General features: G+C 36.7%; 1 protein-coding gene across 1 annotated transcript in view; it reads left to right on the top strand.

Moving 5' to 3' along the window:
• The window catches only part of LOC124639279, a 32291-nt gene extending 6865 nt beyond the window's left edge, over nucleotides 1-25426 (top strand). The window contains exon 2 of the mRNA XM_047176545.1: nucleotides 24259-25426. Coding sequence (XP_047032501.1) covers nucleotides 24259-25233 — 975 coding nt within the window. The 3' untranslated portion in view covers nucleotides 25234-25426. The remainder of the gene's footprint in view (nucleotides 1-24258) is intronic.
• The last annotated feature ends 892 nt before the right edge of the window (nucleotides 25427-26318 follow it).

The raw sequence follows: 26318 nt of genomic DNA, 5'->3' as shown, positions 1-26318 counted from the left end.
TACATAGGCTTGTACAGTCATTAGAACATCTTTGACAGTCGTTACGAATAGTCAGAACCAGTCAGTCTGCACACCAGTCTTACCTAGGGTTATTGGATTCCCCGGGTAACTAGGTTGTGTAAGTCTGATACGGCAGTAGCTCCTTGTAAAACACTAGTACTTAGCTGCATCAGGTTAGACTGGAAGCTGACCCCAACATAGATGAGAACAGGCTTGGCAGATGATGATAACGTGCGTAGGCTTGTAAGGCCTATACTAACAGCAGAACTGTACCTTTGGGGACCTTATGGAGCTTTTAGTTAAATCTTTCACATAATTATGTATTTGTTTGTTTAATATAATTGTTTGACATGTTTGATATATTGTACTAACTTTGACATTAATTTTTAACTAATGTGTATCAACATTCAACATTTACGGGAGCGCATATCTCTAACTGTACTTGGTGTTCTAATAAAATTTATAACAAATATTTGCACACCGTATGTAATGGTAGAATGTAAATGGGCCACTTTAGATTTAAGAACATACTCTGTACACCTACATTCTGGCAAATAAAAGACTTTGACTTTTAACTCACAGACTTTTTCTTGTAGAAATCATCAGTTGACCTCTTTCACTGTGAGTGAAGCAGAAGGGAATGTGAAACTCCTAACTGGATGAAACCCACCCAATCCTTCTAGAGGCTAGAGCCCTTTGTGTACCAGGTTTTCGAACAATCCCGCAGCTAGGAAATGTAATCATACTGTTATAGTATGATAGGCAGTAGCAGCCGTAGCAGCCAGATCTATGACATGGCGACTAATAAGGATAGATAATATCATACTACTAAGTACTAAGAACTTAGTACATTATGTAGTATCATGCGTAGCAATTGTGAAGTCTAAAAACTAGTTGAAAGCAATTACACCATGTTAAAATTGCCTCAGAATAAATACCATGAAAACTATGGGAAAGACATTATAGATCGCGTGACAGTCGTAATACTTTTGTCAATTTTTTTTCTTCCATACATTTTTATACAAAGATATACAGTTATACGTATGTAGAGAGGTAGTTTATTCATTCAAAGGTGCTTCTGTAATGGTACTCGGGATTTCTGTAACTGCAATTAAGACTGGAAAAGCAGCACCTTTTAGTAGAGGTTTTCTTGAGTGATCATCATCTGCTGCTGAACACATTGACCCTGCCTAGCCTTGTGTGATTTCTTAGTTCTTTGAGGAAATCCAAATCCATGTCCTAGAACCAATAACGACAATTCGCCATATGTCAGACAGAACCACAATTCATTAAAAAACTAAATACTTATTCATGGATAGTTGCACCTGTTACTGATCAAGTCTTTGATAGCCTGACAGATAAACTGTAACTTTTGGTTTCACAGGTCTCGGATAGCAATGTGTGGCAGAAATTAAAAGCAGGCTTTATTTGGTAGCTATCCTATCAGATAACTAACTGACAGTTTATCGGTAACCAATGAAATACGCCGTTTCTTACTTTCTTGCATTCTGAACAAGTGTAAGTACCAGGGCAGCATAAACGCCAAAGAGATCATCATTCGCTCGTTTGGAAGGAAGCAGACGCACAATGAACGCAGCCCTAAGGTCGCTCACTCCTTGATCACTTCCGAACTCGAACGTGACTCGCATCCTATATCCGATTTCTATTGTACCTCGAATTAACCATTGTTTTATTTTAAACTGTGATTAAAAGAAGGCTGCAATTGTATGAAGTACATACTTTAAATAACTTTCAATTAATTAGACAAGTAATAACATTCTTTAATTTCACATCCTTGTGTTTAGGAATTTTAAGGTCGTTGTCAAAAGTTCATTGTTTAAAAAAAGAAAAAAAAAGAGTTCCAAATACGAATATTTGAAAATCTGTTGCGTAATTCACAACAGTGTTGCCATTACATTATCACCGAAATAACCTCGTGGGAAAAATCATCATGAATGAATGAATGCGTCTAGATTTCAATCTTTCTGGTCTAAAAACTAGTGTGAAATTTACACATAAAATTACGTAATTGTTCAAATTGTTCACATACATTGTTTCGCCCTAATAACCACTTCAATAAAGAGTTGAACACAAATAGCAGAGACTGATTTGTCTTTGATCATTTTCCTGTGACCTTTTAAGTGATGATTAGTTCCAAAGAGGATTGATAACAATATGTCAGTCATAGACTATGCTGCCAGTTAATCAATGAGCAATAGCTATGTATGTATAAATGTTTCCTTTTCCCACTAAACAATAAGTTTGTTTGTTATTATGTGACGACATTCTTCCTTTCCTTGTTTCCACATGCAGTGAGAGTGCCACAAGGAAATCGCAAATATCGTATTAGCCTGCAATGCCGTGACCGACCGTCACCGATTAATTGTGCAACCAATGTGAGTCTAATAATAACAAGTATAGGACCTATAATAGATTGCAAAAGCGCATACGCAATGTTGTCAAGCCTTTCAACCGTGGAGTCGACAGTTGATCGTTTCTCTTTTCGAATGGACACATAAAGAACTTTTTGGTTGTTCTGACATTGTCTATGGGTCGATTTACTTGACAATTGACAAAAGCTATGCACATAAAACCTTCATGCAGGTTGTTATAAGTTCCCGTAAGTAGGTATGTGTTTGTATTATTAATTTGAAGTCTATTTTAAACACAAAACACTGACCCGGAACAGTGTAAACAAGCAACGCCCGTCCGACAGCGACTGTTAAACATTTGCATAAGATCAGGCAAACCCAGTTTGTTATGTTATTATATATATACAGCCTCTGTTATGTGGTTAATATAATTTATGCAAAACTTTCTTGTTACACAAATACACACTTTCATTCAAATGTTAACATTTCACAAGTCTAAAACTGTTTCTTTTTCTGTGAGTACGCAGCCATTTTTACTGGAGAACAGAGAACCTGTCCACTGTAGACTAAACAATCGGCTGACAGTGACCCGATGGTTGGCAAACATTTTTTAAGGATATCTTGAAAGTTATAAAAGTTTTCAGTCGGTCTAATACCGTCTAGGTAAAAACCTGATCTTTGTAATGTGCGTACTACCATTCATCTTCATACTGATTTATGAGCCCAAACTATCGGCCGACTAAAAGCTTGATCAATATAATCTAACTTGTTGATTGTTTTACTCTGAAGATTTATGATTAAACCCAACCAGATTCTATGAAGGCAAACCGGTGAAGGGCCTAATGCTACCTTCCTAGTTCTTAAGCAACATTGCGATATATTCGTACTAAGTTGTTAGACATAAATAGATGATTGGGCCTTTATGGTCTATCTATTGTAACTGGCTGAAATTGTGAAAAGGGAGGCATAGTGGTTAACCCACCTCTCAAGTATGAGTGTGTTCGCAAGTACCAATAAAACTTCTCTAAGTTTGTACGTACTTTCTAACTATATCATGGACACCAATGGCTGATTAAAGGTGAAGGAAAAACATCTCGAGGAATCCTGACCTATAAAGTCTGAAATAACTATTCCACAGTCTAAACGGTAGCAGCTGAGTGCCAGTATTTTACAAGAAGCGACTGCCCTATCTGACCTCCTCAACACAGTTACCCGGGCAACCCAATACCCTTTGGTAAGACTGGCTGTCATAAAGAAAAAGTTGAATGAAGACCAGTAAGAGCGCTTTGATATTTCATTCATTCTTAATGCAAATTTGGAACCTTGCTTTAGATGACTTTGCTTCTACAATCTTGAGCGTAGTTCTCATGATTAAAATGATTATTGTCAACAGCCTCGGAAGTGGTCTTTTCCAACAATAAAATAATAATCTTTTATTATATCTGTGAATGTTTACTTGGCTTTTTTCCCATCATACGTAAGAATTTAACACAATTGAGTGGCTTTCTATAACTGCTTGCTAGGATTTCCTACTGGATTACACAATACCTAGTAAAATGTATTCATCCCTACTAATAAGCACATATAAACGCGAAACTAACTCGTTCTGTCTGTTACGCTTTCACGTCTAAACCACTGAACTGATTTCAATAAAATTTGGTACAGAGATAGAGTTGACCTTGAGAAAGAAGATAGGATAGTTTTTATCCCGGACTTTTGAAGAATTCTCTTGGAAACGCGATATAACCGAACTCTACGCGGGCGAAGCCGCGGGCGGAAACTAGTAGGTAGCATATAGGTAATTAATACCAATATCATAAAGTCGAAAAGTTTGTTTAAGTCCACTTGCCTATACCGGACTGATTTGAAAAAAAAAATCTGGATACGTGGAATAGTTCACATGGGAAGTGTGTAAAAGCTTACCCCCTTACTTATAAAAATCTCTAATCACCTAAGCAAGGTATTAACTAATCACTACTTAAAGTCTTAAGTAGTGATTAAATGTTAGTTAAGACATGCTTAAGCAACGTTTATAAGTTAGAATTTTCTTAAACAGCCATTAGGTAAGTATTACTTATTATTTAATTCACGTTTATAAGTAAGGCTGCTCATGAGTATGATATCTGTATTATGTGTACCTATCTATGCTTGAACTTGTCTATGATACATTAGTGGCGCCAAAATCAATGTTGACGTCTCAGGTTGACGTCATGTCATTTAAGATCAATTAGGTATATCGTCATATTCTTTAAACAACTAGTTAAAAAGTTAACAAATACATCTCATCAACTTATTTAAAAAAAGAATCGAACACTAAATACTGCATGCATAATAGTGCATATTGCAATGTGTATTTAATTAATGGCAATAACCGTGACTCATATCACCTTATCGACAACTGTTGAACTGCCGCATAACCACTAATTGATAAACTACTAACTATTTCTAACCAATGTTAATGAACTAATTTAGGTACACTGACTTTGATTGTAAAGATAAATAATTAATTAATTGCTAATGAATCATAGAATTTAGGTAATAGAACATAGAACCTTATCTTTGTTTGGTATTTTTTTTGTAACTTCCCTTGTTTTTATGAATTACTAGCCGTTTTAACGCGCTTTCAGCCGCTACCCGTGAGAACTATTACCTTACCAGAATAAAATATACCATCAGGAAGAGTGTAGCTTTCGAATTCGAAACAATTCCAAAATATTTTTTCAGATCGATTCAGTACTTTCTAAGCTTTTAAGGAGCGAACAAAAAAATATTGCCCCTTTGTTTTATTAGTACTTACTTATAGATTGGTCTTTCTAAGATCCGTTGTGTCTATGACTTATTTACTTTCTAGGGCCCACCGACAACATAGAATTCGCAGTTTTCTTAAATTAACTATTAATGTTCACGTCCATTTTTCAAAGAAAAATGTCGTCTTAAGAAAAACTAACTTTAATATTGTCAATGAGAACGGACCGTCAATTATAACACCAGCTTTCGGAGAGCTTGTTTTGTGTCTAAAAATTAATACCTGGGTACTAATAAAAGTTTATATTTATGCAGAAATATTCTTATCGTTTCTAATGGCTAGAGAAATTAAATTCTCAGACCAACTAGTTTTTTCCCATTAGCTTTGGGTCACTCTTTATCTAAGGTTAAATGCATTAGAAATATCGAAACTCCATTTAATTAATGTATTTGGGTCATACACAAAACGCAGTATGAAAAAATAAAAAATAAAAAGGTCGTGAAATGATATAAAATTACGTTTATTTATTAGATATCAACAAATATATTATCATGAAAATAAGAAACAAGATCGTTTTTGCGAATTATAATAATTATGGAACTTTATTTTTTTTTATTGTTCACAGAAGTGACAGGTATGCCACAGAAGAGATCAAAATCAGTCTTAAAATTGAAAATCACTCTTAATTACGATATAATCAGCCTTATATTTCAAACACAAATTATAGTTTAAAGCTAAAACGATTAAAATTTAACAAAATAATGACTATGTCACATAACATAAAGTCTTTAAAGAAATGTGGAATATGAAGTCCACAGAAGATAAACTTCTTTGGACTTTATGTACCACAGAAGACAAAATACGTTTAAAAAATGTCTTCATCGCTATCACTAGAGGCCACAGCTGGTTGTCTACATATTTTAGGAGGCGAGTTTTCTTCATCACCATCGCCGAAGAAGGCTAAACGTTTTTGAGGCTTCGTAGGTGGTGAGTTTTCATCGTCACTATTATCAAAGATTCCAAGATGTGGTTCGCTTCTCTTAGGAGGTGACTTTTCATCACTATCGTCTAATAAGTTAACTGGTCTTAATATCTTGCCTGGTGACATAGAAACGGAATCATCTGAGTAGATGTCTTCAAAATTAAATCTTTTCTTTGGGGTCAGTGGCTGAGGTACATTTAAAAATAGGTCTGGAGATGGAGTCTCCATAAAAGGTATCGGTGTTCCAGGTCCAGTAACAGTCGATGCTGATGCAGTTCCTGGAGAAGGAGCTACTGGACTTGGTATACCAGTTGATGTTGAACTAGATGTACTTCCAGGTAAGTGGATAGACTGCACTGGTATTAGGCCCATTTCAAAATGAGGACATTTTGTGTCGGCAGCACATACGATACAGCTCAGTCTTCTAGCGTGGAGTATGTTTGGCTCACTGATGCTCCAGGTAATTTGGTGGATTTTAAAAGTTCCTTTAAACGGGTAAACATTAATTGCATCTGCTATATTTTGTATCTCAGGCACATGTGAATCGTCAATTGGAATTACCATAATGCCTTTGCAATTGATTTTCGAGCAGTCAATGAAAGTATCGAGATCAATTATGTCTCTTCCGTTTGCAACAGCTTTGTCACAGGTTCTCTTGAGACAGCCGCCAACGCCATCGGGTGCGCCTTTCCCGTGACCTCTTTCAGAAAAATGCCACGTTATTGTTTCAGCACCAGAAACAGTACCAATATAGTTCACTATCATTTGGAACATAGTTTTGTTCCGGTATTGGGTTGTAGGTCCATCGCTTAAAATATGTAGATCTTTCAAATCTGGGGTAAGTAATTTAATTTGTTCCAACACTGGTTTTAAATGAGCGCAAATGAGTACGGGATCATGTCTTAAATCTTGAGAAACTGTGCAGATACATGTAGTCTTTATTGAACTTTGGGACTGTTGTTTATTTTTAGAATAATAAACACAAGTATGTAAAGACAACTGTCCCTTAGACCCGCCGAAATGAGCAGATTGAATTTCAGTTCCATACTTACATCCATAATTTTCGGAAAAATCAATGTGTAATAGGCCATCAGAGGATGTAAGATTTTGCTTTATGAAATTAATAGCTCTAAGCTGATTATAATGATTTGCGAGGTGTTGCATATAAATAGGTAAATTTAATTTTAAAATATTGGTAAGCAATAGTTGAGACGTTTTCACCTTTTCCTTAATAGTTTTCTTTACTTGTTTTTCCTGGCCTTTAATAATAACATTAACATTTTTAGTAACCCATCTTTCGTAAACGATTGTGTCACCCCCGTTTACGATATTGAAATTCACGTTTTTATCAGAACAGTGTGCACATCTGCGTTCTAAACAAGCAACATTAAGCTCAGAATTGCAACAAAGGGACTTGGCAAGCTGAGAAGCCTTAGAATAAGGCAAAATTTTTGATTGGTGTAGTGCAAAAACAATGTAATTATTGTTGGTACATATGGAACATAAGCAGGTATTTCTTGATGCTGCTGTGGGGAATATTACCCAAAAAGGACGATGACGCCGGAAGGTCTCATATGAAATATTGAGCCCAGACCTGTTGATAAAAGTCTTATGAAGATTAAGTAACGTATCGTTTAAAAGCCGTATTTGTTTTTTCACCTTTCGTCGCGTGATCGTTTCTTTTCTACCGGCAGTCAGTCTACTGTTCTCATCGTCAAGTAAAAAATTGTGTATCTTTTCTTTTAGGCTATCTTGATCAGTCCTTTTTTGCTCTTTACGTTTTTTCAGTCTCAAGATTTGCATTCTATATTTAGCTAATTTTTTTTCCAAAAGTTGCAATCTAAGAGTCAAAAATTCGGTTTTCGCCTTCAATCGTCGCCTATTTCGTGCGCTCACTGCTCTTCCACATGAAATTCTTGAAAACCTTGAACTTGGGCTTGAGGGTGGTGTATCATTGAGTATTATCTCAGTTCGTTTTCTGATTTTCTCTTTCTCTCGTCTGATCTTTGCTTTTTCGCGCCACATTTTTCTGATTTGGCGCTGTTGTCTTGGCGTAAAGTCTTTTATAGTTTTAATCAATCCGTCTTGTTTTTTACGCTGATATCGCTCTCTATCTTTTCTACGTCGCTCTTCCAAAGCAGCAGCGTCTAACTTAGCTCGAGCCCTACGCATGCTCATTTTTTTTTGTTCTCGTCGACGTTTCTTCTTCTCTTCATCGCTCAGATTTGTCCTAGACCTACTTGATCGAGGCATTTTACCTGAAGCAAACGTTTAATGCTAATTATCGCTATATAAACTTCTGAATTTTGTCTATGACTTTGACGAATGGACTGTAAAGCTCAGCCTAAAAAAAGAACCATTTCTTTTAATAATGAATAAACCCCAAAAAGTATTTTAATGTGATGGTGCAGTCAAAAATAATCTCTCCTGTGGACATGTGTCTCTCCTGTGGACATATTACACAATAGATATTACAGAATAGATGTCCACAGAAGGGATTGACAAGAACAACTGAACAATGGTATTTTTATTTTTGAGGTTAGAATACAAGTAAAAATGGATTTAGAAAATACTCCTCGGAAGGTATTAAGGATGAATCTTTTATAAATTTATTATAGTGTACTTACCAAGCAATACAGGGAACAGGAAAGTAGCACTGATCTATGACAAAACTAATAAAAAAATGTTAAAAATATAATTAAATCGGGTGCCGTATGTAACCTCCACTCAGTCGACGCCGGCAAGTGACAGATATTAAATGTTGCCATTATAAAGAATATACGTTTTGTGGTAGTTATCGTACGAATAAAAATAGCCTGAATTTTTAGGTCCACAGAAAAGATGCGAACCCGTATAACCGAATATTTATTTGAAATTTTGAAATATATATTGCGCTTAAAATTTTAAAACTTATAAAATAATATACGCCATGATAAAGTACAATAAACACTTCAACGTTATCACAAATTTTGCCTATTTAAACTAAGCATGGCTTCTTTAAATATAACAGTAACTGATCTGAACAGTCCACAGAAGGGGACATTATAACTCAAATTTAGGCAAAGATATAAAATGTATACAATATTTTAATATTTGCGTCTACTTTTTTAATAACAGGTTTAGTTTTTGAACGTTTTCTGAAACAAATGGTCATTTACAGTATTTCTTTTCTGAATTATAGTACCTGAACATACGTTTGTGTATGACCCATTTTGCGATACTTTCTATTCTACAATTCACAAAGAAAAAATATTAACCACTTACCAACCTAAGTTTAAGTAGGTTTTAGCAGCACCTCGTGCTATTTCATAATCTGCCTAGCCTTTTTCCAACTATGTTGGGGTCAACTGCCAGTCTAACCGGATGCAGCTGACTATCAGTGTTTTACAAGAAGCGACTGCCTTTTTGACCTCCTCAACCCTCAACCTTAGCCATCCAATACCCATTGGTAAGTCTGGTTGTTTAAACTTACTGGAATCTGACTTCCCGTGACGATTGCCAAGATGACAGCCGGGATCCACAGTTTATCGTGACCTACGAAACCAGGTCATTGGGGTCCAAGATAGGTACTTAGAAAGTGCATCAAAAAAATGGTCTCGACGTCGTAAAATCTCATTTTTACTGGTTCAACTTTAAACGAAACGCACTTAAAAAATCACTTCGCATGTCCTATTTGGATTGCCTACAAGTCAACCAATCTTAACAAGCATGATTAACAGTTTTCTATACACATTTAATAGTAGTTGTTTCCATGGAAACCACAGATTATTTGCTGTCAACTGCATTTCAAGTCGTTAAGCAACGGTTTTACTGAGAGAAATTTTAAGTACATACCTAGAACTAGGTTTCTCGATGAAACTTCGTCGCTTTGCAAACAATTTAAGTGTACCGAACCTGGCTTATAATTTATCAAACTTTATTGATGGACAATCCCCATGATTTTTAAGCAAAATAAAGCCAGTAAGTCTGACAACCAGTCTTACCTAGGGATATTTTTTTTGCCCTATTTTTTGTTTGACTGTGCGTTAAAGTTCCAAAAACAAAAGAGATAGGTACCCAAAAAGTATTTTACTTTCTCCCGAACGTTACTTTCGATTTGTTACCGTTGTCAGAAATTAAAAAAGTTATCCGATTCGTTAGATTTAAAAAAACAACCGTCGGTCACGATCATCGATCATTCAACCAAAGATTTCGATTTCATTTCAAAATGTCGGATTTGAGGTGTTGTCATTGTAAAAAAAATAAGTTCCATTGTTTCGATCACTTTGAAAAATAAGAGAAATATTAAAGAAAGTTAACACCATAGACCTTTCAAATTGTTTAATTCTTTTGACATAGGTACCTAAGCAGTAACTTTATAGTTTAGTATTTATTTAGTTGAAGCTACAGTTTCGAAAATGTCTGGAACTATTAACATAAGAATGTTCAATATTTAGTTAGTAAAGCTTAACACATTAGTCGATTTTGTGTTAGTCATATAACTCCAGTGCTTCTGAACTTTACACAATATTATTTTGATGGAGACATCGTTTTGACTAATAACAACTGCATAACACATTATTTCAACGTTTCTGTTTATATTGACGTCGAATGAATGAGTTGAAATGAATTCATTTTTTATTTGATATCAAACTATGAATCGAGTCTGTCAGTGAATGGTGTAAGTATAAAGTGTAGCAATACAGACCCGGCTTATTACGTTAGATATCTCGACCTAAGTGCAACATTCCATGCAAGTAGCATTTCCTTAGGTTTCTACATTCACAACGTACCAGAATAACTTATACACTGCACCCGGATAAAAAAGTACTCTAAGTTTTTCCTTGTTACGTCAGCTATCTGCCAGTGAAAGTCCCGTCAAAATCAGTCCATCCATTTCAGAGATCAGCCGGAAGTTTGTTTCTTACCTACGTCATTGACGGTTGATTGATGGACTAGACAAGAGAAAATTATAACTTGAAGCTGTTATTTTGCCAAACGAAAATGTAGGAAGAAAAATAGTACTACAGGTAGTAATTACATAATTAAAGCAACGAATAGCTTAGCTCATATTTATAACTGAACGGAAATTGACTGTACGAGTGCGTGTCGGCCGTATTAGTCAGTATTTATAGTTTTATACATGGAAACTACAAATTAACATTCGATTATTTAATATTGTATGGTATTATGTATGTACTGAGAGAGTTTTGAATTGCACAGCTGAGATTATTCAATAAATATGATTTTATTTATTCCTTTGCAAAATGATCTTATTATAGGGAAATATTAAAACTAAGTATCAAAATATTCATCCGCATCGCTGTCACCTGGGATCGTGCCCAAAAGGCTGGCTGCATTGCCACGCTGGATGGCAATGCATATCCTTTGACCGAAGTATAGGCCAGCCCTTGCTATTTAAAACTAAAAAAAAAAAAAAAAATATGGTCGAAATAATTCGATTTTCTTAATTTTAATCGATTAATCGCCTAAATCTTTAATATGTATCGCTCTTGTTTAATAATGCGCATATTTACATTATACATTATTGTAATATGAATTATTTGGTCCCCAGATTAAGTAATTACAGGAAGAAAACCTTGAGGGTCTCGTAAATAATAATAAATAGAGAACAGTTTGGCCTAACTTTAGGCGCCTGTTTCAATTTCACACAGTCGGTCTAAAATTAGCATTAAGTATCTGTTATCCAACATTTCCGAGCTTGTAGTAATAGTCAAAGTTTCTATAGTTTATTTATAGCCTCATTGGAATAAACAAAATAGTATTTATTCTATGTATAGCCGTAAACTTTCACCTGTCTCCTGACATTCACAACACCAGACATTTCTCGTAGGACCAGTTTTACAGGTACTGTCATACTTTCCCTACTATTATAGTTTAATTTATATAATTTGAATATTATATGATAGTTGTTTTATTTTCATGGTTATTCCAACAGAATACTTTCAGAGCTGTAATTTCACTGTTCTCTTGGATTTAGCAAGTTGATAAAATATAACAATAAAAATTATATAAATTCTTGTAGATGTGTTCTAAGTTTTGGTACATCACTGCCAGGGCTGCGGGTTATCTGCCGGGGCTGCGGGTTGTCTGCCGGGGCTGCGGGTTGTTCGAAAGAGATACCGCGGCCCTGGCACATGAAAGGCCTACGACGGAACACGACGGTTTTTAGTCAGTAAGAGTCTGACACTCCCTCGCCGCTGCTAACCCACAGCGGGAGGGGTCATTTGATGATTTTTGACGTCGTTAAAAAAAAAAGTTTTGTTACATCAAGGTTCATTTTTCATTCATTGCTGCCTTTACATTTTTGCTGAAATATGCTGAAACGTATGTACCAAAAAATTATTTTTTTGTACTGTGCTCTAATCAAAAAAAATCTTCACTTTCACACTTCATCCCTATCCGCACCTGTTAAAATATGTAATAAAAATACCACTTTTTATGCCAATCAATCATTCTCTTCTGACCAAAGCACTTTGTGAGTTCTATTAAAAGTCGTACTAACTTCCCGTTTCGTAATAACTAGTTAGAACGAAAGCATAATGTTCCATATAAAGCACTCAATTTGGGTTAATTGTTCACCTATTTGATTTTCTGTATACATGGTTAATAATAGAAGACCACAAAAGGTTTTGCGAGATACTTTTTTTGTCGCTCCTCTTTTGTTCATATACTGTGAAACCTATTCATACAATATAAAACCATAGAAATTTAAAAAAAAATAGAATAGAAATTTTAATTAAATAGAAAAACTGTCTTCTCCTGACTAATATGCCTATAAAAATATTTAGTTTATAAACTGGGAAAGGCGTCGACTTTTTTGTTTGGGCCAAAAACATGACTGCTAAATACGCAACTAAGTAAGCTGCTTACACGAGACAGGTTCGGAGCCCTTCAAAAAGTTCCAGGCGATTTTTATTGACTTTCTTTTAATTAACACAAGGAACTAATCTACCTAAATCTCCATTGCAAAGTCTTAAGAAAGCTTCACTCCTTACTTTAATCAAATGACAATCATTTGAGTAATCAATCCGACTTGATTAGAAAGAATGGGTGACGCAAGTCGCCGTGTCTGATCCATCAATTTGTGTAGGTACCTCATCGTGAACTGCTTAAGTAATTTAAACTACCTTCTTAATGGGCGTCTAATTGAGGTTAAGCTAAGCATTTTCATTATCTTTCGTTCCTATTACGACACCTATACTTTTTAGGGTTCCGTACCCAATGGGTAAAAAGGAGACCCTATTGTTTTCGCTCATCTGTCCGTCCGTCCGTCCGTCCATCCGTCACCAGGCTGTATCGCATGAACCGGGATAGTTAGAGAGTTGAAATTTTCACAGATGATGTATTTCTGTTGCCGCTATAACAACAAATACTGAAAACTAGAATAAGACAAATATTTTGGGAGGCTCCCATACAACAAACTTGATTTATTTTGCTAATTTTTGCTCGATTTTTATAAATAATGGTACGGAACACTTCGTGCGCGAGTCCGACTTGCACTTGGCCGTTTTTTTTTTTGATGTCATGTTTTTTGCTGACAGCTAATGTCCTGAAGATGCTTTGACGTGAATTTGCTTTAGAGTCATTTGCGCAATATCATTTACCTTTAGCTATAAGAACATCGCTTACCTAGCCTGCATTGATCGTTAATTTCTAATCTAGATAGACTGTTGAATAAACAATATTTTACTGGAAGTAACCTCATGTGAGGTGACAGAGCTATTACAGTATATTAGCTTATTTATTAGATTCTATGTTTTATTTGATGTAATCCAAACTTTGACAAAATGAATAATGTATTTTCACAGATTACTATAATAGTTAGTGGTGTTATTTCCGATCATCAATATCATTTAATTCCACCAGCGGTTTGACCTGTGTTCTGTAGGAACTACCTACACATTCAGATTATCCTAGTCCGAGTACCGATAGCGTTTCTCGATAAAAGGGCAATCTAACACTAAAAAAATTTTATTTTAGTTATATTAGTATTCAAATCCGTCCATTAATTTCTGTGATTCGTTTTCGAGTAAACAAACAAAGAAACACTCAGCTATTTTACGTTATATTTATAAACAAACTTACTACTGACTACCGCATAATGTCATTCCATTTCACGGCTATCATAGTGCTTTCAGCACTACATACTCTAACCGCCAATGGAAAGTGCATATTTACATTATTTACGGCCTACAATGATATTCATAGCTATTGTCAGTTCTAACGCTCAAAGTAAGTGCTTCCCCATTACACGGCTTTGTTTAATGGCGAATATTGCTATACAATGGTCCGAAAGTTTAACAGCACATCCCAAGGAGTTTTCACTTTCATCTGCGATTCATTTCACGACATCGACTAACTCGCGTGCATACTAATCGACTAAGAACGCTGACCACTCGAGTGTCGCAGCCCTATTTCCCTGCGGCCTTGGAGTTCCTTGTTTGAAAAAAGAAAGGAATTGCTTATATTAATTACTGTCATGTTTGTTTCTGATTTTTAATTACTAATGCAAACTTATTATGAAAATAAATAAGAAAAATATCTAGGTAGAGGTTTACTAAACTATATAAATATAACAAAGGGGAATAATTTTTTCCACTATAAATAGTCCGAAACTACTGAACCGATTTGAGAAATTCTTTCACTGTTGGGAAGCTACACTTTTCCCCCCTCCCGGGGACAGTAGTTCCCACGGGACGTGAGTGACACCGCGGGAAAATAGTTCTCCTGAATAAAGTTATGACTGCCTAACTATGTTCGTCTAGGCAGTACCTAAATAATTAATTAGTATAAAAATATTCTGTAGTATTTTAATTATTCAGTTGCCATGTATTAAAAACTCGAAACAAAAGCTGTAATTGCTTCCCTCTAGCCTTGCCGAAAATTGTATGAGTCTCTTCCGAATATTGTTCAAGTTTTCCGGCAAAGCAATGTGTCTTGAATACTGATTTATTAAAAGTAAATCAACAACGACTATTACTCATAGAATTTAGTATTTAAAATCCAATGAATCACTTTATTAGAAAGAATAATAGGTTTGGTAATACTCTATTGTGTGGTTAACCGATTCCCAAATTAAATTTAATTTATGGCCACCCCAGCTAGTGTTGCATGCAGCTCACGTCTGCATCGGCCGAGGTTGCTAAACAAACAATTGTTTTATTTAATGTGGCAACACTTGTGCAAATGGCCTTAGGAGAAATATTTGGGCAATATTCGGCACATGTTCGCACTAGATATGTTGAGTAATTGTTTAAAACAATTACGGAATTTAATTAATATGTTCTTTGAAATTATCGTGACTTTGCAGTTTTGCTTGGGCACCGGTTTCCATTTTTTATCATAGCTGTTTATCGCGGTTTTACCCGCGTCTTGTGGAAACTGCTTCCTGATAAAATAAAGCCTTGTCACCAAGGGTGGTGTTGCTTCCCAACCATTTTTGAAAACGGTTCATTAATTAATAGTTATACCTTATAGTACAGACCTATCGCTTACATTTACCTAGTCAATTTAAAATAACATACGCAAACTGTAACTTTATCTGCAAATATAATTAATTAAATGACTCCTCCCGCTGAGGATTGGCAGCGTGAGGGAGTGTCAGACTCTTACTGACTAAAACCCATCATGTTCCTTCGTAGGCCTTTTATGTACAGGCAGTGGTAACTTTTTGGAACAATCCTGTAGCCCCGGTTATCCGCTTACCTTACACACAATTGTGGTAATAGCCATAATACCACAAAATTGACAAAACCATCGAGGCAAATCGTTCTGAAAATTTTTAATCACTAGGTACTTATGTTGTGATTGTAAATTGATTCTCATACAAACATTTCAGTATTCAGAATCGATTCAATGATCGATTGTTCCCGGTTCAGTTGCTATTGAAGCTTCGTTTGCTGTTGAACATAAATACAAAACATGCTTAAAATATATTCAACAGGTACTTAGGTACCTACCTCGTTGCAGTAAGGTTTTGTTTATGGTTATAAGCGGAGCGATAAGCGAAAGAGTTTGTAAAATATTTACTGTGATGTAGATTTTAAGGGACTTGTATCAAAGGGTTTTCATGGTGTAGGCATGAGGCTCATGTTGTGAGGAAGGTCTTGAACAAGAATGAGGATAGATTCATGGCAGAAATATTATGGGCGTCTGAATGCAATGTCTCTACTTATATACTCATCGTTATCAAATCAGGGTAGGTATATTGCTTTGATCTTTCCCTAATAATTTTTCTTAAGCAGTCCACATCCATTCCTATTTGAGGTACACTCAATCTTTTACAAGTTTGACTGTATCGGAAACTCTCGACGTACCTTTACATTACAGGACTAGGATTTTCATGACAAAGAAGCAATTACGTATTACAGTTAAAATCGCGTAGGTAATCGTTAGCACTTTTATATTAAGTTAGGTGAGGTCAGTTTTCAACTACACAAATGTACAGTCAACTTCAGGTCAGTGGTAACAGTTTTATAGGAAAATCGTACTTATTACTATTGAGTTAAGGTGCATGACAGTTACCACTGATGTGCAGTCTACCGAACATTCCGCTCCACGCTCCGCTCGTCTATAAACAAAAGCTTATGTATGCAATATGCATATAAATGACTAAATGAATTGTATTCAGGACCGCATCCAGTTTCATAAAGTAGGTTTATGTAACGCTTTGTGACCAGTTAGGCAATACCTTTGTCACTTCTACATATAGAAAATAATAAAGGATCAATATGAATTTATATTACGTTCATTTGATTTCGCCAGCACGTTTAAGTGTGGTAAAAACTATTGTGGATAGCAACCACTTTTATTAGGTTCAGACGATTTTGCGATAATGTCTTATAGGTATGATCAAGCTGGGTTGAGCAGGTCAGAGAGGCAGTTGCACCAAGTAAAATATTGGCAGTTAGCTGCATCCTGCATCCTCTTCTACATTTGATTCATTTGTGACTCATTTCTTTGCCAAATTTCAGAATTCTCATTTAATTCACTTATTTAGGAAAAATATCTTCTCATAAAAGTACTATTCATATAATAATCTAGGTAACCACCTACCTGCTTATGCTTTGTAGAAACTTTGATGATAAAACATCAATCATTATAAGACAATAGTGGATCTCAATGAATTCTCACGAAGATATAAGCATAATGCCTTGTTTTAAAGTACAAGAGATCACCGATTGTTAATATCAGAAAATATTAAGTATAAAATTTTTAAAGGACCCTTGGTATGCCTCTTTTACAACTTTTTTTTCTGCAAGAATATAATATGCAAGTTCGCGAAAACTACGCATTCAAAAGTCAGAGAAGGGTTTTATTCCAAGTTGCCCCTTTGCCAACCCTTATTAAATTTTAGTGGGTGTGAATATGAAGCACTTTAATTGATCACACCACCTGATTAAAATTCAAGGAACAAATAACATCATCAGCCTAGAATTAACAAAAGAAAGTAAAATAAGACCTCCGAAATTATTTGTCATTAACATTTTGGGTACTAGAGCAGCAGAAACGTAAGAAGCTTACGCTTTCTCAATTAAATAGACATTTTATCAAAAAAAAATAAGTATTTTTATATTCATATAGCTATCGAAGAAAAATTATAAAATAAAATTCTCTAATGTAGGTATGAAGTACGAATTACGAAACTCCGTTAGCGCCACTAACTCCCATCTCAAGTAGGTACCAGGGCAGCAGAAACATAAGAAGCTTTGGCTTTCTCAAGTGAACAGACGTTGCATCACCATTCGATGATTACACGAGTAAAACATTTGCTCTGGTAAATCACGCAGTTTTTAGGTCACGGCTCGGATTCTGTGGTATGGGAAGATTTTAACAAAGGACTGTAAAAACTTGTACTATCTGCATATAAATAGCTGTAATAGATTTAGAAACAATAGCGACAGTATGTGTTGAGATTTACGATAAAATGCATAGAATGGGCGGTTGGAGGTCCTTAAAAATTTCTCTGGTAATTTGAATATGGCACATATTTTGTATAGCGACTCTAACCTCTTTCCGAGATTACTTTTTACCGCACTCGAATTAAAGGAGCTTAATGTTTTTGGTCAGGATATCCATATACCAAACCTCGGTATTTTTTCTTGAAACCCGCACAGAGTTCGGTATAGTACATATTTACATGAAAAGTTTTTAATTTGGCATGGATATGGACGATATAATTACGAATAGGAATTTGGATTTCTCTGAAATCTCTGTAGGTAAATTATTATTAAAACTTCAAGCAAATATTAGTAAGCTTAGTGCAAGTTAAGCATGATTTTGTACTGGTTTGTAATTAGGCAGTCGTTTCACCTGGTTGGCGCCGGGGGACATAAACTATAGCGGTACCCGTAATGTCAAAGCCGCCATTATTTCGTTATTACCGCCGTTCTTCATAGCGGATTGCAGGCCAATGATCTGTAACTACTTATAGGTACTCAGGTTCATGTAAAGTTTGATTTAAAGTTGAAGCAAAATCCAATGATTTTTTGACATCTAAGTATACTTCTAATATAAAAGAGGTTTTTTTTTGTTTGAACCCCAAATTCTATCACTGTTGGAAAGCTATATTCTTACCGAGGAACATGGGCTATATTTCATCCCGGTACGGGCAGTAGTTACTACGGGACGCGGGTGAATCTGCGGAAAAACGGCTAGCAGGTAATATAATGGCGTAAAAGTTCGATTTCGGCGGTTGTTCTCTGAGCAGGGCGTGTCAGGTAAAGTGCTCAAGCATTTGCACATACACAGGTGCACTCTCTATTACTTTATTCTCTGAGGCTGAAAGGACAGCAATCCGACACGACCGGAGAAGCTTTTATCAATTACTTACTAACTGCAAAACCGCCTAAATGAAGCCTCAATTCCAAAAAAAGAAATGTAAATAAGATCACATTTCTCCTATTACAATGGCTTAAAATTGCTAATTTCAAATCCGGTATTCGGACGATTAGTGTGTTGATCAGGCTATTAACAACTTCACTAGGAGCCAATGTCACGATCGTATATATTTACTTAGAACGGTATAATTATGTGCCGAGTCGTTTACTCGTGTGCTTTATGTTTGCATAAATAGTAACTTAGGTGAGACTTGGGCTGCGGGATTGTTTGAAAGAGTTGCCGCGGCCCTGATACATAAAGGGCTTCAGAAGGAACATGGTCGGTTTTAGTCAGTAAGAGCCTGACACTCCCTCACGCCGCACTACAGCGGGAGGGGTCTTATGATCTCCCACAAGTAATAAAAAATATACAATTAAACTCACACTGGCATAATTTTTCGGGGTAATGCACTTGGCTCCAAAGTCATCAAATATTTACCAAAGCAAAGACGACAAGCACAAATGAACACAATTTATCTGAGGCATCTGAGGCGGATGACGGGGAGTAGCGACCCCGCGGGGCTATATATCCGAGTGCTCCAGGGAGAGTATACTGTCCCCCACCTCCGGCTTGCCGGAGTGAAGCATGACGGGGGATAGGTCTCCCGCCTCTTGGCTTGCCTTCATCGGCCGGTCAGAGTGGAGTCGCTAGAGCAAGGTTAGTCCTGCTCGGAGGGTAGGTGCCTCGTGGTAAGTGGCGAGTGGGCCGGTGATGCTGGACCCACAGGGAGCGCGTGATCTGCGTTTAAAGTCCGCCGAGGTATCCTCACCCTTCTCAGCCGCTCATGTCCCTGTTGCCCTCTTGTTGCTTTTCAGTGACTGATTCCCGGGGGCCCAGTAAGTGAGTTGGCGAGTCTCCACCTGCCATTTTAACATGTATTTAATACATTGTCATCGGCAGGTGCCATAGTTCCCGTAGTTTCCCCATTCCTAGTCCATTAGCATCCCATCACAATAGCCTAAGTAGTTTTCATCCAAAGTTAGCAATAGTTTAGCACAGAACCGGGGATTGTCCTTGGGTACATTTCTATAGTGTATACCAGTGGCGGCCCTAGGGGTGTGCGAACTGTGCCATCGCACAGGGCCTCGCGCTTGGGGGGGCCTCGCGCTACAACCCACACTAATATAAAAAAATATAATGTGTATATACATCTGGTCCAAGAAAAAAAAAATCCATTTTTTCTTTATTTCTAATTCATTTTGCGTTTACTTTTTAAGTCCTCAATTTAACAAAAACTTGAAACACCAAAGTAACAAAAACAACTGGCTCTCGGTCCAGTCACGGATTCTTTTATTTTTGCTTAATTCCGAGTTTAATTTGAGAGTCCTTAAACAAACTATTTAAAAAATTCGCGCTCGCTACGCTCGCGGTTGTTCACTTGACAGTACCTTTTCTTCTAACTTGATTAGACTACTTTTATGTCCCAAAACTCAAAAATTTTCGCGCTCGCTACGCTCGCGACTTCACCCTGCACTGTTGTTTATTATACAACTTTAGGTGGTTTAGTGACCCAAAGCTCAAAAATTTTTGCGGTCGCTATGCTCGCGGGCAGGCAGTAGCGGCGTAAGGGCGGAGGGGGCGGTCCGGCTGTCACCCATCTCTTTCTTGTTTATTTTTGTTTTTATATGATTACTTAAATTAACTCCTCAAAGTTTTTAAACAAAATTTCTCATTTATTCTGCGCTTACTCTTTGAGTCCTCAAGCTAATAAAAAGTTAAAGCACCGAACTTTCCACCGGTTTTTTTCAAACTTGTTTGAGTATTTTTGTGTTCCAAGACTCAAAAATTTTGCGGTCGCTGCGCTCGCGCTTTTCAGTAACTTTTTTCTTAAATCTTTAGGTACCATTGCGTCCCAAAATATGTATTTTCGCTCTCGCTACGCTCGCGCCTTTTTTCTTTACCTACGGCGGCCTCTTTTAAATTCGTTTTGGTACTTTAGATACTGTTCCAAAACTCAAAAATTACGGCCTCGCTTCGCTAGCGCTTTAAAAGTTTGCAGTGATCTGTCTCCGGTTTCTTTATGGTAAACCTAGAAAAAAGCATCATGAATCATATGTACACGATTTTTAAGTACTTTAATTTATTTTGTCGGCCCTGAATCAGAAATACGAAGAGCTGAATATTATCTCGGTGCTGAAATATATATTAGAAAATAATTTAACTGAAATTTATCCCACTACCGAAATAGTCTTGAGAATTCGAATAATAAAATAATAATATCGAAAAAGCAGTTCTTCGAGGCTTAAAAATATTACAACATGTTTAAGGAATTCGATGACACAAGACATATAAACTGTAGTAAAAATAAAATTGTATTAATTTGTTTAACTTGAGCATTTCTCCTCAAACATGACGTTTAGCTAAATCAAAACACCAGCTTACTCTCGCAACACATACTTTTCACGTAAGACAAAGGGCCTCGCATAGACCTGCCGCACGTAGCCTCGCAATGGCTAGGGCCGCCGCTGGTGTATACAGGGATAATCGTCGGTTTTGTGTTACCATTTCATTAAAGTTGTCTCAAAAGGGCTTCAGCGTGTTGGCTTCGGCCCCACGTTCGCCTCCCAAAAATCCGGGACTCTGTAGTCCCGTGGTCGGTTAGAGACATACAAATAGAAATAGAACCGACAATTCGATACAATATCGATTTCAATGGACTCGATTCACTTCAGATCATCTCTCGATTCTCGATTATGCAATAATAGTCTAGTTACGGATACCTACCGAGACAGAACACGGATGATGGAAAGATGAGCGGAGATGCCATGAGGCGTACGGTAGGCGTGACCGAAACTAACTTGTACCTACTGACTAACCGAAAGTTACTATCAACTAACTAGGCGTAAGGGTTCTTTGACATAATCTGTTGAAGATTTTTGGTTTTACAAAAAATGGGCAGGTTCGAAAGAACATGTAGCCAGTAACGTTCCCCGAACACACGTGTTTTGGCGTCGCTACTTTCATAGAAGAAGTTCGTTATGACATCTCTCTGCTCGTCATTTTGTTCTCCATGCCACAGAATGATTCACATAACTTTACTAAGTATGCAATGAGAATGGTTATGTCATAAAGCTATTATAAAGTCATCAACCCGAGATGCACTGTAAGCGATTTCTTTTTAAAAGCATTGACCATCATTTTATGAAGGCCGTTTGTGCATACTTATTTACATACCTACCTAGTTGTTTACTTGTGCATTTTATTTGTATAAATATTAAATAACATTTTCGCTTTTATTTTTCATTTTTGGATGGTTTGGTGAGGATTTCAATGGGGATATGGAAAAATGAAACAGAATCCTAGAATTCAGGGGCGGATCCAATCCTAAAGAAAATTACATCATTTAATTCCGGTTGATGAGGGGCCGTAGCAAGGATACCTAAATTGATGATTTCGCACCAAAAGAAAAGTCCAACTAAGATGACTTTAATTGCTTAGTTATATGAGCAACTGGCAATCCATTGCCAGATTTTTTGATGCCCAGATTTAAGGGAAAGTGGTCCCAAATTGCTTTTAAAGTCGGCAGTTTCTCACAAACTAATTGCTATTCGTGTTTTACAATAGCAATTTATTTTAGAATGTCTGATTGATGATACCACGTTAAAATGACATCATGCTATGTAACATCAAATTAGCAGCAATGGGGGAAACTGTGGTACCTAACCTGATACTTTTTTCTTTATGGGGAAACTAGCGACCCGCTCCGGCTTCGCACGGGATAACAGTTTTTCCCCACTATTTAATGTATGTTATTATACATATAAACCTTCCCCTTTAATCACTCTATCTAATCTAAGTATTAAAAAAAACTGCATGAAAATCGGTTGCGTAGTTTTGAAGTTTTAAGCGTAGAAATAGAGTCGATATATATTTATTTCCGATTTGGAAAATATAGCTTTCAAAGAGCTAAGCATTTTTTGAAATCGGTTCAATAGTTTCAGAGGCTCTAGAGTACAAACAAACAATGAAAAAAGTTTTTCTTCTTATTAGGTATATTTATAGAAGTAAAGATATATTTTAATTAAAGTTAATCTTTGCATCTCACCTACAAATACGAAAACGCTAGAAATGATCAAAAAATCTAAACAAATGCCATGAGAACTTTAAAATTCGAATTCGGTACGCACATGACGTTTGACCACAAACAAAAACAGAGTTTGATGAGCCGTAACCAGACCTTAACAAAACAATTTTTTTCAATTACAATTTATAATGGAGGGCGAAAGTGACCCATTATTTATATAAACGATCTGTTACATGACGTAACTTTATGCAATAAATAAATAGCATTACGTTTGTTGACCGAGACGATGGCTTACATCAAGTGTGGCGGATTAGCGTTTATTTTGGCACCATTCAATTAGTTCTGTTGTTAAATTTCCAAATACTTTTACGGTTTTTAAGGTAGTTTATTTTGAAGGAATCTTCATCTTAACGTACGGTGATCGTAAGGTGTGTTGTCCGTCCCTCGGATCGAACGTGAGCTCGGTCGATCCCAGCCGTCACACTCACAGAGGTACTTTAAAAGATTTTGAAAAAACTTAAGATACTTCAATGAATAAGCAAGTACAATGCCCAAATAAATTATATTTATTCTACAAAATAGCCACTTTTCTAAGTAAAACTACGTACGTAATCTCTAGTCATCTGTATTGTTTTACCCCCGTCACTATAATCAAATCTTACTCACGCCAACTATGTAGCGTTAGTTTCAAACGACCTGATAGTGAAATTAATGCTTTTATATTGATCTATATAGCTGCTGTTTATCGATGTTCGCGTGCTAATAAGCCATTGCCTTCATAAACTAATGAGTGTTAAGATAAATCAAGGTTTATTTGCTAAATTGGATTTTATGTTCGTTTCTAATTGATTAAGTTTGGGGGCAAACTGGTTTGAAATATGTATATAGAGTAGATAGTAATTGAAATAATAAAAAAGGTGACTTAATTAAGTAAGATTGAAGACTGTATGTAAGACTTAAGAGAACGCGTTAAGCAATAAGACCTCGGGACTCAAAAAGGCAATGAGCACAACATTCGATTATTAATAAGACTAAGACCAGATATTAAATTGGAAGTGCAATTACTACATTATTCACTCATTAACAAACATACTAGCAAGTACAATATTTACTTGCAATCGATTTCATCGCCTTATTGGCACAATTTGTTTTGGAAATGCAAATAAAGTACTTTTGCAGAAATATTTTGCGTTCTTCCAGATTGAGTATTGCATAATATTAGTTACTTATGAATTGTTTTCACCTGTTCCAGATTATCTGGTGTTTCGCGGTAATGGCCGTGGCATGGCGGACTGCCAGCGGTCACGGCAGACTCATCGAGCCTCCATCCCGCGCCTCCGCCTGGCGCTTCGGCTTCGACACTCCTCACAACTACAACGACCATGAGCTGTACTGCGGCGGCTTCTCCAGGCAGTGGAACAAGAACGACGGCAAGTGTGGCGTCTGCGGCGACGCCTGGGACGCACCAGTCCCCAGGGCACACGAACTCGGAGGCCGCTTCGGCAAAGGCGTCATCGTCCGCAAATACGCCCCACAAGACTCCATAGTCATCAAGGTTGAACTAACCGCTAACCACAACGGCTTCTTCGAGTTCCGAGTCTGCGAAGAACCAAAGGCAACAACCCAAGACTGCTTAGACAAATACGTACTCAAACTCGACGGAAGAGATGGAACCAAATTCTATCCTAAAGATGGAAACAAAGTGTACGAGATGAAATATAAACTGCCCGAAGGACTAGAATGTTCCCATTGCGTGATGCAATGGAGATATATCGCTGGCAACAATTGGGGTTCCTGTGGGAACGGGACCGAGGCAGTCGGATGTGGGCCGCAAGAGGAATTCAGAGCGTGTGCAGACATAGCTATAGGAGAACGCTTTGCTACTACAACCAGACGTCCCAGGCCTACATACGTGCCTCCAGGCAGGAGACCAACTGTGCCGACTCCAGAGGAATCTTCTGGAAGCTCATGGTACGGCTTCGTGGTCGCTATTGTCACGTTGCTCGTTGCTATCGGCGTTCTAGCAGGCATCTACCTGTACTACTACAGAGGTGGCATGAGGATTAAGAACCTTCTGAAGTCAAAGGTGCCACCGCCTGCGCCCGTTCCTCCTCCAAGACATAAGAGGGCATCTCTATCAAGAGAACAACCGCCAGAATTAACACCACAGAAAGTAGGGATGTTCCCTGAGTCAGGATTTGAAACTGTGGACTTAAGAGCTAAGTGATAGAAGAACAGAGGCTATAGATTAAGCTGAACTACCTAAGCTGCCTTTACCTAGTGATATTAAGTCGTGTGACTGAATTGCGTAGAGATTCAACTGTAAGTCAGTTGTTAGGTCATTAAATTAATTTTAATTTAGGCTAATTTTACTATTGTAAATTATAGTTATTTATGTTAAATTAAATGTTATGATTGAATTCTTGCATTTTTATTTTACTTTTGCTCGTCCTATTCCTCATAAAGTAAAGAGGGTGTCTTTACTTTGCGTTGCACGATGCAATTCCAAGTCCGGCAAGTTAAATATGTTGCTTTCTAAATATAATGTGTCTCTGTATTGATACCAAGGACCGTGTAAATGTGAAGGAAAACATGTTGAAAAAGATACCTGAAATCTGATATCTTGCGCCGCAATTTGACAGAAGAGATTATCTAAGTTGAATAGTGCTATCAAGCGAACACTAGAGTGTCAAGTTTTCACCCTATGTCTTACTACAAATTTTGAAAGTTGCCCTCGATTTCTCAGGGTTTCCATCATCAGATCCCGACCTGATGATAATGGGACCACCTCGGAAGTATACGCTATCAAACAAAAAAGAATCATCAAAATCAATCAATAAACAGCTGAGTAATCGCGTAACAAACATACAAAAAAAATACGGTCGAATTGAGAACCTCCGCTTTATGGGAAGTCGGTTAAAAATACAAATACAAAGGTGTTATTTATCGATAAAAACGTCAGTAGCCGTCTACATAAAGTACCTAATTTCGGGTAAAATAACAACAACTATCTAGGAAGAAAATAGCTAGTGGGGAAAACATAGAATTAGACGTACATTGTTCGTAGTTGCAACTTATATACTCCCTTACGCAATACTTTTAAATATTCCTCATGTAGGTACCTAGGTACTCCCTTACGGGTATTAGCTTTGTGTACCCCCTCGAGTGGATTCGACCCTAAATCCAGTAGGTAAGTACCTCATTTTCATATTGCTGATGATGACCTATGGTCTCGCAGTGGAGAACAAAGATTTTCAATTAAATCAATGAAAATATATATTTTTTAATTTAACCGGTAGAACGCAATTTTCT

The sequence above is a fragment of the Helicoverpa zea genome, chromosome 19, assembly GCF_022581195.2.
Source record: "Helicoverpa zea isolate HzStark_Cry1AcR chromosome 19, ilHelZeax1.1, whole genome shotgun sequence".
In the NCBI taxonomy this organism is placed as follows: Eukaryota; Metazoa; Arthropoda; class Insecta; order Lepidoptera; family Noctuidae; genus Helicoverpa; species Helicoverpa zea.
This window is presented reverse-complemented; position numbering and strand designations above follow the sequence as displayed.